Here is a 12,607-nt window from a genome sequence, read left to right as displayed (position 1 = left end):
AAGGTAGCTAGTTATCTCCACCCACCGCCAACTCTTGGGCTACTCTTTTACCAATGAATAGTGGGATTGACCGTTACATTATAACGACCCAACGACTGAAAGGACGAGCATGTTTGGTATGATGGGGATTCGAATCCGTGACCCTCGGATTACGAGTCGAGTGCTTCAACCATCTCGCCATGCACGTCTATTAGGAAAAATACGCATACCAACAATCACACTAACTAACATTAAAGAAAACTTTGCATTACAGTTGGATAGTAGGAATGGGGCAGAAAACTAAAATACTAAAAGAGGGATTCTTATAGGACCAAATGTATATTCTAGATTCTTGTTCTATGTGACACATTTTAATTTCTGAATTCAATTTTGAAATTTAACAAGTTCAGGTTAGCACCAGCTTTTATTCAACAAATGTTTACATATAACATTCTGAGAGTAGTAAGTAACATGCCCAAAACTATTAATAAATAAACTTAGAATAATTTTAAAGTTCGTCCTCATCATTCATATATTTTCTCCTCAAGTCAAATTTATTGCTTTAACAACATTCGAAAGCAACTCATTCTTAAGTAAAATGATATATAACTTCAGTTTGGTCCCTATACAAAACGTTTTATTTTATTACCTTTCCGGTTCGTTAGATACGAACGTTAGCAGTTTTTTATCATGGTTACCAGGACTTGTGACACTTTGTTCACGTCCGATTAATGCAACTCCTGATTCATAGTTTTCAAGACACTTTGTTTCTTCTTGTTCATTAGGATCAACAGAAAACGTAGTGTCTGGATCAAGAATATAGAGATCATCTCCACATATGTCAACGAGATAATAAAGGTGCTCCTGTGCCCGATCAATTCGAAAAAATCTTTCTGCGGTACAAGCTAAGAAAAAATAACTCGATATTTATCATCGTAAAAATTCCATTATTTCATTTCAAAACAGTTTTCTAATTTCCTGCACTTGACGTCACCTGCATTTATTGAAATTTGAAATAGCGGTTCACAATGAAGATGTTTAAGATTTATTTTAGAATGTTATGAGAATATAATTCTCGAGGACAATGGTCAAAATTATATTACAAAAAGTAATCACTAGATGGCAAAACAGTAACAAAGTTTCATTTGTTAATACGTTGTATTTTTATGTTGAAGTATCTTCTTTCAGTCACCTTATTATATCTAAAATATGACATAATATGGGACAACGTAGGACCTATTGGCCTATTTTGACTGTTCCATTGTCTAAACTAAACCAAAATTATTAATAAATAAACTTAAAATAATTTTAAAGCTCGCCCTTATTATTCATACACAGTGGTACCTCGGTTCCCGAACCCCCGAAAAACCCGACTAATGACCCGAACGACCCTTCGACCATCCAAGTTTGCCCAAAATATCTTTCCCGCACCTATCGCTCAGTCCACACCCCCGCTAAAATCTGCTGTGAACGTTCACATTTTTCTTTTTGTTGTTTTTTCTAAATATTCTGATTAAATAAGTCACCATGGGGTCAAAGAAGGATAATGAAAGCAGTAAACCAAAAAGAAAAGTTGTTAGAGCCAAAATAAAGGTGAAAAAAGATCTCATAGCGAAGTATGAGAGTGATGTTCGCGTGTCTGACCTTGCTACACAATTTGGTATGACGTAATCTACAGTCTGCACCATACTGAAAAATAAAAGGTCATCAAAGGAGCTGATGTTGCAAAAGGAGTGACAGTGCTTACAAAACAAAGATCACAAACAATGGAAGTCGTAGAAAAACTGTTGTTGATTTGGGTAAACGAAAAACAGTTAGCTGGTGATAGCATTTCTGAGACCATCATTTGTGAGAAAGCATGCAGACCTCCTGAAAAACACCCCTGGAACGAGTGCTGATACAAGTAATGCCTTTAAGGCTAGTAGGTGTGGTTTGAAAAATTTAGGAAGAGAAGTGGCATACATAGTGTGGTGAGACATGAGGAGGGTGCCAGTTCTAACAAAGACGCTGCTGATAAATTTGTTAGGAAATTTAAGGACTATGTAAAAGCTGAGGGTTTTATTCTTCAACAAGTGTTCAACTGTGATGAGACAGGCATCTTTTGGAAGAAAATGCCAAAGAGAACGTACATCACCAAGAAGGAGACGTCACTGCTAGGACACAAGCCAATGAAGGAGAGGCTAACTCTGTTGTTATATAGTAATGCAAATGGGGACTTAAAAGTTAAGCCTTTGGTTGTGTACCATTCTGATAACCCGAAAGTGTTTAAGAAAAATAATGTCCTGAAAAGTAAACTAAATGCCATGTGAAGGTCTAATAGTAAAGCATGGGTAACCAGGCAATTTTTTATCGAGTGAGTCCATGAAGTGTTTGCCCAAAGTGTAAAGAATTACCTCACGGAAAAACAGTTGCTACTCAAGGCCCTTCTTGTGATTGACAATGCACCTGCTCATCTACCAGACTTGGAGGACCGGTTGGTGGAGGAGTACAGTTTCATTACCGTAAAGCTCTTGACCCTTAACACGACTCCTCTCATTCAGCCCATAGACCAGCAAGACACTCTACACCAAAGCACTGTTTCAAAGGTGCTTTGAAGTTACCTCTGAGAGTTCTGGAAAAATCGCTTTAATATCCTCCATTGCTTGAAAATCATAGACAAAGCCTGGAGGGAAGTGTCTTTGAGGACCATGAACTCAGACTGGAAAAAATTGTGCCCAGACTCAGTAGCAGAAAGATACTTTGAAGGCTTTGAGACTGAGTCTGTTATCGAGGATATTGTCTCACTAGTCAAGTGTATAGGCTTGAATGTGAGTGATGATGATGTGGATGAGTTGGTGGAAGACCACAACACTGAGCTCACCACAGAATAACTTCAAGACCTTCAGAAGGAGCAGCAATAGAAGGCAACTGAGAAAGTGTCTTCATATGAGGAGGAGGGAAGGGAGAATGTTCCTAGTTTACTAATCAAGGAAATGTGTGGAAAATGGAGAGAGTTACAAATTTTTGTGGAAAAATTTCACCCTGTAGCAAACCGTAGCATAAATCTATTCAATGAAAATGCCATGTCTTACTTCAGAAACATTTTAAAATGCAGGCAGAAACAAACCTCATTAGACAAGTTTTTAGTGAGAAATAGGTCCAGTGAGTCTCAAGCAGGCTGTAGCGCTGCAAAGAAACAGAAAAGAGAAAGAACCCCAGAAGGAGAGTTACCCGACGTTTTTATGAAAGGTGGCTCCCCCTTCCAGACAATAATAACCCTCCCACTCACCACCTTTCACTTACGCCATCAGCTCTCTTCAGCATAGCTAAAGGCAGTTAAATTTTCATTTATTGTGTTTATAGTTTTTGTGGTTGACTTTATGCAGGTAAGTATTATTATACAGGTATAAATAAGCAATATTTATTCTTAAAATGCTTCATAATGCGTAATTTTTGGACGTCTGTAACGAATTAATTTAATTTACAGTATTTTGTATTGGAAAAATTGATTCGGTTTTCGAACAGCCTTCTAGAACAGATTAAGTTCGAGAACCGAGGTACCACTGTATTTTCTCTTCAACTCAAATTTACTGCTTTTACAAAATTCGAAAGCAACCCATTCTAAAGACCAACCGTCCTGTTAGAAAAATAGAACTGTCTCAGCTGAAGATGAATCCTACCTGCCAGAATCTAAGTTTCTTTCTTCTAGTCCTACTATTCTCACTGCTAAGTATGAACAAAATAATCATTTTCTTTTATAAGCATAAATAACCTCAATCAGATCTCCTCCAAAACTGCCTTTTTTCAAAAGAAAACAATTGGAGAGACTTCATTCTCTCCATGTATGACAAACCCCTACATCCTAGGCACCATTCTGCCAACCCTTCTATGAACCCTTTCAAGAAATTCAATGTCCTACCAATATAAGGTGCTCAAGACTGAAAAAAAAACTATTTTGCTGACGTATGCAATAAAATGATAACATATTTAGACTTGTATTAAATATTTCTGTAGATACAACCTAAAACCCTTTGTGCTCTACCACTAACAACAGCAAACTGCTAAGATGGTTTTAGAGACTGATCGACTATTACATCAAGGTCCCTTTTTTTCATAACACTGTTAAGGTTATTCTCATTCATTTTGTGATAGCCCACATTAACTATTTTGCATGCATTGCAATTAAATTCATTTGCTATTTATTTGTCCAACTCAATAAATAATCTAAATCCTTTTGTAAATCAGCAACATCCTCTTCACAGCTAGCAACACCCAAGACCTTAATACCTTCTGCAACTCTAAGTAATTTATTGATCATTCTTTCATCTATGTAATTACAAAAAAAACAAAATTTCCTGGAGGTATCCCACTTATAATATTAATCCAATTTGGTTTAACTTCACTTGTAACAACCCTCTGTTTCTGCCCCATCCAGCCACTCCTCTATCCAATTTGCTAACTTATCCCCCACAGGTATAGGTTTATTTTTTTCCAGTGTGTTATGCAACACCTTGTCAAATTTCTTCTGAAATTCCAGATACACAAAATCTATACTTTTACCCTTATTGACATAAGCGTTAATCTTTTCAAAACATGTCCACAGATTCGTAATGCAAGAGTTTCTCCTAACGAAACCATGTTAACTATCCAATAAAATTCTAAACTTTGCTAAATGACTTTGCAAAGCATATTTTAACAGACTTTCTAAAACTTTTCTCACAACTGATATAAGATTAATAGGTCCATTATTACTCGTACAATATTTAATCACTTTCCTTGAAAAGAGGAGTTAGATTAGCTAGTTTTCAATCCTCTGATACCTGCCCACTATTTCAAGGACTGAAAAAAAAGTAGAAAGTGGCTCACGTAACTAATCCTTAACTTTCTTCAAAACCCATAGAGAAATATCATCTGGCCAAAGAACGTTATTGTTCTTTTAATACAATAACCTTGTTTGATCTCATTTCCGTCTATCAAATGTTCAAGATTTTGAATACTTCATAAATCTTCATTAATGAAAACTGAAGAAAAAGCAACATTTAAAAAACCAGCCATCTCATAATCATCAGATACAAGCCTTTCTCTATCATCTTTCAAGGATCTTACCCTCATCAAAACCTTTTTTTTTACCTATAATGTATTAAAAGACATTGTTACTGTTAATTTTTGCATTTTCAGTTTATTTTTTCATACGTCTTTTCCGATATGCTAAGATCTTTTTTTTGATCTTCTATAATCTTCTAAATCTCCCGTCATACCAGTCAATTTAAATTTCTTAAATTTATTATCATTTTCTTTACTTTTATCTTTTATTCTATTTGTGAACGAATCTGGTGTTTTACTTCCAGCTACCCTTTTCTCTATAAATAATATATTTACCTTAAATATTTATCCTTAAATTTTTCCACGTCTTCAAATAACTCAATTTCCCATCTATCAACAGATTATTCTTATCACATCCCTTCAAAATTTGCTTTTAAACAATTGTAACCAAAATATCATTATTCCTGATCTATATCTGAAACAAACCACAAAACCTAAGAGAACAATGATCACTTGCATCCACATGTTTCCCAATTTCCATTTTCCCAATCATTTCTATATTTGAAATTAACAATAAATCTATAATAGGTTCTTTGATCAGTTAGTAAATAAAACCATCTTGAACACGTTTCAAAACGTTTCTCCCTCAGACTGACTCCAGCATTTCCCACACAACCTGTTTACCTGAATCATTAACAGATAAGATCTGAATCTTGTTGTACAATTTCTTACCAATTTTATCGGTATCATTTAGTTGTCTGTAACTAATTCCCATTAAAAGCTTTTTTCCTTTATACCCATTAATAGAAACCCAAATGGATTTAGTCTTTTTGGGTACAATACCTTATCTTTGATATCGTCAACTTCAATAGGATGTAACTCACACTTTACATGAAACGTCACTACTCCCCCTCTGTTTAATACTAAATTAAATAGTCTCTAACCCTGTAATTTAAAGAAGTTTCTGTTGTCCAAATCATCTTCATTTAATCACGTTTCAATTTTTCCCATTACATCAAAATTCTCCATTCCTACCAGTACTGTAAAGTAATATATTTTATTTCTTGTATTTCTAACACTGCAGTAGTAACAATGAAGTCTATCCTTATAACTACTTCTATACTCGTTTCTTATCCTAAGCTTTTTTTTCTAATTCATATTCTTTCAGCATTTATGATGACGAGAAACACAACTTGAAGTAAAAATGTATTCTCAAGATGACCTAAGAAGGCTGAAACATTGTTCTATACTTCTTTGATTAAAATTTTAATACCTATACACAGCAGGCTTGAGAATATACTTTCAGCACTTGATTTATCCTAGCCTTCACCACTGCCCAGCCCTAGTTTAAGACTCCTAACGTACAAGCGAGCCCCTATCCTAAACAATACATTACGAAAACCTTCCTTCTTCTATCGAATTGATTCCATAAGTCCAAACATAAAATATGCTCATTCCAACATACTAATATAAGCTGAGAATTTAGCTCTAGTGACCTACTTATAATTTCATCTCCACAGTTAAATAGCACATTCGAACTCCTTTCACTGATTTCAAATTTTAAAACCAGTATAAGTGTCAAAGGTTTAATTTACAGCAAGTGAGACTCGTTTAAATTGTAATTGTTTTGTTTTAGTACATTATTGTTGCTATTTTCAAACTTAATTCTTTCAGAAACAATTGTAGAAACATTACGTAATGGTGATATAATTTTCTCCGTTATAAAAATATAATATTTTGCATTACAGCAATGTAGTTCTTTGTCTTATCACTAGTGTTAATATTATAAGAATATATTATTTACATTATGAAAACTTAATTCCTTGTGTTATAACACTAAATAATACATTATTAATAAGTTCATACTCACAGTCGACAAAACACCATTCTGGAGAAAGATTTTCACAACTATAGTCATCTTCTGATGTGGCCTCTCTTTTTTTCTGCTAATCAGATAATAAGAAAATGCTGTGTCATAAAATGTTATTAAATAAAAAAATTGCATTCTTACAAATCTGAGCGACATCTACAGAGGTTGCAGCTTTATACTTAAGCTTTATAAAATGACGCTAAGTTAAAGGTAATCATTTTGAACTAAAAAGGAGTGAGTCCTAAATTAAAGTACTTGTTTTAGAAGAAAATGAAACAAGTCTTTCGTAAGTGGATTAACTGTGTAGTAACCAATGTTTTTCTTTAAGACTTAATGTTATGAGAAAGGTGAAATAGTCTGATTTTGGTTTTGAATTTCGTCACAGTCACACGAGGGCTATCTGCGCTAGCTGTTTCTAATTTAGCAATAGAAGACTAGAAGGAAGGTAGCTAGTCATCACCACCTAGGGTCAACACTTAGGCTACTCTTTTACCAATGGATAGTGGGATTGATCATCACATTGTAACACCTCATGACTAAAAAGGCAGGCATGTTTGGTGTGGCGGGGATTCAAACCCGCAACCGTCAGATTACGAACCGAGTGCTCTAATCACGTGGCCATGATGAGCCCGCAATCATTCGAATTAAACTTGATTGCATGACAACGTGAATTTTACTGTTTAAGGGATAGAAATCCGTAAATTAATACCAAAAGATATAATTTCAGTTTATTGGATAGAAAAGAGACTTGTATTTCTTTGGTTTGCTGACCCAAGCTGTGATAACGAGCCTTCAATAGGTAAGCCTACAGTCTACAGAAAAGGAAACAGCGTATCAAAAAATGCATTTAGTCTCTTCAACATTTGATTTTACCTTTTGTGATAAGAAATCTGTTATATAATCATTAATCATACCGAAAGATAAATTAGGCCTCATGCCAGGCCTTAAGCCACAATATTATTAACACACTTAAATTAACTTAGACAAACATATGTTAAATTAAAACTCACTCAGAAAGATCGTAATAAGTAAAATCAACTTTTACCTTCAGAAGTTCATTAATTCTAGCTCGTATTTGTTCCAGATCAGTTCCCAGCTCCACACATAATGTTCCCAGAGGCTTAGCTAAATTACGAAAGTCATGTATTAAATACTACAGCATCATAACTAAAGCAAATATAATCATAAGATTCTTATTTTTATCAATCATAAAAATGTTCAAACACTGGTTTGGGTAAATATAAAATGTGTTTCTGCAACGCACCAGTATTTATAAAAAAAATTAATTAGTAGAATTTTTAGAGAAAATTACTGAGAAACAGTGATGTTGGTTCACACTAATTACTGAGGGTTAAAGAAGATGTTTTTGGAGAGTACAACTGCATTACATTTAAAACATCTCTTCCTGTACTAAGCTGTGAAAGTTGAATATTTTGAACGTTTACATTACTGAATGCAGTAATTTGGCTTTTGATAATCAAACACCACAAGACAAAAATGCATTTTTAACATGTGGGTACAGAGTTAAGATGTTCCACTGTTAAATTACATGACATCGTTGTCGAATAAAGTCTTCCTACTGCGTTAATAACAAATAAAATCCTTAAACAGAGAGTCAAATATTTACAACAACTAATTTTTGTTTAGAAAATACAACAAAAACAAGTAATGAATAAATACGAAAAAATATAATTAAAAAACCTTAATTAACACCTAGAAATCATGCAAAATTTGTGACTAAAAGGCTTATTATAATAAAAAAAATAGATAATGCTTTGTCTTATTTGAAGCTGGACGAGATGCAAGTGCTGAGTCTCTGACACACATGACGATGGGAAAATAAGCCAAAGGTTGTCACGGAAAAAAACATTACAATAGAAACAAATTCACTATTAGTGAATTTTTCTTTTACAAATTCACACGCACATTATAACTTCACGTAGACAGGTTTGGTTTGGCTCATTTAAATTTCGAGCAAAACTACACGAGAGGTATCTGCGCAAGCCGCCGTCCCTAATTTATCAGTGTAAGACTAGAGGTAAAGCAGCTAGTCATCACTACCCACCGCCAACTCTTGGGCTACTCTTTTACCACCGAATAGTGGGATTGACCGTCAAATTATAACGCCCCCACGGCTGAAAGGGCGAGCATGTTTGGTGCGATGGGGATTCGAACCCGCTATCCTCAGATTACGAGTCGAACGCCTTAACCCACCTGGCCATGCTGGGCCTCAAGTAAACAGAAGCTTTTAAAATATGTCTCGAGCTTACAGGCTTCTCTCAGTTTTTCTTTATCGTAATGGTATCTCTCATAGTTGATCATATTAAGTTTCCGGATTTCAACTGTTAATTTCTCCAACATAGGCCTGTGAAAAACAACAACAACATTATGTAGTTAAAATTACTCACGACAATAAACATACAGACTGTTAAACATGAAAAAACATTTATCGTTCAAATGAATATCCAATGAGAAAAAAAATATTCTAGTTTTAGAGTACTAATGTTTTAATGCTGTCTAATTTTTTTATCTTGCTTTCAAATAGTTACTTCAAGATACAATGTAGAATAAATTGATCAAATTACTTACATGCTTTGACTATCACCATGTCTCTGTAAATATAAGTACAAAAATTATTATAAGAATGTAAAAGCTGTCTAAGATATTTAATAACGTTTCTCAAAAATAGATATTGTAATTTCTTGTGAAAATTATTATTTTTATTACTTTTAATAATTTAACAAAAAAGTTATGTAAATATATGTATTTTTATCGTTATATGTAACCTATATACATTGAGTTAAGAGACAACAGAAGCTGATTGCGTTACACTGAAACGAATTTTCAGTATCACCCAGTCGTTACGGGCCATGACACCATGTTCCGTCGTACACCATCTGACGGTATTTAATTTTTTCAATAGCCCTGAAATGCAGTTTTCATTACAAAAGGTTTCGTTGTAAGCCTGCCATAGTAAAATCACATAATAACTCCACACAAGCTTTCATAATTCATCTAGTGCCCATTTTAAGAGTCTGATCATACAACTACGTGTTTAGCCGTATAGCCGGTATGTCTTCTTAAAGGTCCTAGTACTCCAAGTTGATCCATAGCACTTTGTTCTTCAGCGCTAATAAAATTCCAGGGATATACTCGTCTTGGAAATTATGAATCCCCAATATGAATTGATTAACGAGACTCTCACTGTCCCTATCTACTGTACAGCGAAACCACGGCGACAAACAAGCTTGGAGAAATCAATGATCGCATGTCTCATTGGAAATAAAGTTTAATATAACATGCATGTATGTAACTGTAGATTTTAATTCCTAAGAAATCGTATCCGTTTCTGTAAGTTACTGGATTTTTTTTTCATAGCTTTTGATCAAGTTGATTTGAAAACAACATTAAATCATGGGAAGGTGTTAGAAAAGAATAAAACAATATATTGATTATAAGTTTAAAATCACATACGAATATTTGAATATACTGTATTATTAACTACTGCATCTTTACAATCTTAATGTTTGAATATTTTGCGATGGTTAATTTTTGGTGGCATTAAACCACCTATGTATATACTTCTGATACATTCTGGTCCACCACGATTTTATAGCGGCCGTGGTTTCCATGTGACTTGCTGAGTCGCATATTCAAAATCGTTTGAATATAACATTCTCAACATTTTGTTAAGAGAGAGAGAGATAAATAAATAGATTGCGTTTGTATTTTCTTGAGTTGAGTATAGCATGAGATACATATGTGATTAGATTTTGGGTATCAGCGTATAATATCTCATTTGAAAATTAAATAAATGAATAGTCTAAGGTATACAATTTCTTCAAATTTAACAATATTAACAAGACTGTTTTAGCGTATTTTCTCATAATTCCAAACTTACACATATTTTAATAACTACAGCTTTAAGTACAGCGATATATGAATATTTGTGGAGTGATATACCTTTGCCTTGGCAACCATGTTGGCTTTATTTCGAAGGCGCAGTTCAATTATGGATGGTAGTAATTTACATGGCTCTCCGTCTACTTGTACAGGAATTGTACGGGTTGTGATGATTCGAGCTTGCCTGCACTGAGCGAGACAGGTTCCCCGACCACCTGCTTGAAGCAACGGCTGTAAACAGGATACACAATATATAGCTTATTATCTTTGTTATAAAAGGTTAGTTTTTTTAGAATATTTTATTTCCCTACTTTACTAATGCCAAAGGCACATTTATATAAATAAAATGGATATTTAAGTTTAAACTGTTTAAAAGAAACCTGTTTGTTTCTGTCTGTTTTCTTCATATTAGTTTATTAAGTTGCTAAGTTGTTAAGCTTCTAAGTTCTTACTGAGCAAAGTTTGCTTTGAGTTGTTACAATTGGGAAGAAAATTATGAGTAGAAAAGTAACTTTTAAAATAATAGGGTTATCAAATTACATTATATGGGATAGTGACAAATGAAGAGTCAAAATTATATGCTAGTCTGATTAAACAGGCTCTCAGATTTTTGTATATATTTATATGTTATCCCTCAACACTTACCAGTTGATATGTAGTAAGCCCTACAACCTCAAGTAGCTCGTCGTCTGTTCTTTGGAGCCCGAACCCTGCTCCAAGATTTATCCAAGGCCTTGTTCCTCCACCGTAGCTACTCAAAACATAGGTAGAAGTATATTTGTAGCGAAGGGCTACACTTATTAAATAAATGACGAAATGACAAAACATCGACTAAAACCTCAACAACGTTTCCATAAGAAACTGGTCTTTCTTTTAATAGCTTGTGTGCGATTTCAATTAAAAAGGAAAAGCGTTTAAAGATTTGAAGGTGAGAAGAAAAGGGAATATGTAGATTTTAAATAAAGCATCACATACGAATATTTACATTCGACTGTATTATTAACACTTAACTGTGATTACTTCCACTCAGTGTATAATTCGTTGCAATAATGGCATACGTTATCATATAAGTTTTCGATTATTTATAAGATATATCAAAATTAATCAGCTATATTCATAATTTGGTCTATGATTTTTAATTGTTTGTTTGTTTTTGAATTTCGCACATAGCTACACGAGAACTATCTGCGCTAGCCGTCCCTAATTTAACAATGAACGAATACAGCGAGAGGAAAATACCTGACACCAACTCTTGGGCTACTCTTTTACCAATGAATAGTGGGATTGACCGTAACTTATAACACCCTCACGGCAGAAGGGCAAGCATTCTTGGTGTGACGGAGATTTGAATCTGCGACCCTCAGGTTACGAGTCGAGCGCCCTTACGACCTGACCATGCCGAACCTGATCTTTAATAGCCCGTACATCTCCAAATGTATTTTGTAAAGAGAATATATATGTAAAAACGGCTCGTTTGGGTTGAGAATTTTTTTTTTACGTAGAAGAGCGAACAACGTTTCGACCTTCTTCGGTCATCGTCGGGTTCACAAAGAAAGAAAGAGGTAACTGACAGGAAGATGACCACAAGTTTGAAAGGGGTTGTGTAACTGAGTGTCGGAATGTAGAGGGCGTGCTTAGATGTTTCAATTTATAATTGTATATAATTTATTTTATTATTATCATTATTATTCATTATATTATTTTTAATATAGGTATAAAGGTTTTCCTTTGTATTGGTTTATTTTGATCTTGAGTTGTTGTATAAGTAAGGTTTTTTAATTTTGCGTTTGTTTATGTTTCTTTAATTAGTATTTGAGTGTTTTTTATGGCTAT

General features: G+C 34.0%; 1 protein-coding gene across 6 annotated transcripts in view; it reads right to left on the bottom strand.

The window, feature by feature from the left end:
• LOC143244972 (eye-specific diacylglycerol kinase-like) overlaps positions 1-12,607 on the bottom strand; it is a 324,629-nt gene that overhangs the window by 9,354 nt on the left and 302,668 nt on the right. For 5 of the 6 annotated variants that reach the window (XM_076490645.1, XM_076490634.1, XM_076490655.1 and 2 more), the window contains 7 exons: positions 11,420-11,525; positions 10,835-11,005; positions 9,461-9,483; positions 9,142-9,236; positions 7,917-7,996; positions 6,872-6,947; positions 629-884 (listed from right to left, as the gene is read on the bottom strand). In XM_076490645.1, coding sequence (XP_076346760.1) covers positions 629-884; positions 6,872-6,947; positions 7,917-7,996; positions 9,142-9,236; positions 9,461-9,483; positions 10,835-11,005; positions 11,420-11,525 — 807 coding nt within the window. The remainder of the gene's footprint in view (positions 1-628; positions 885-6,871; positions 6,948-7,916; positions 7,997-9,141; positions 9,237-9,460; positions 9,484-10,834; positions 11,006-11,419; positions 11,526-12,607) is intronic. The other variant, XM_076490615.1, reaches the window with a different exon arrangement.

Source organism: Tachypleus tridentatus, chromosome 1 (genome assembly GCF_004210375.1).
Source record: "Tachypleus tridentatus isolate NWPU-2018 chromosome 1, ASM421037v1, whole genome shotgun sequence".
NCBI classification, from domain to species: domain Eukaryota; kingdom Metazoa; phylum Arthropoda; class Merostomata; order Xiphosura; family Limulidae; genus Tachypleus; species Tachypleus tridentatus.
This window is presented reverse-complemented; position numbering and strand designations above follow the sequence as displayed.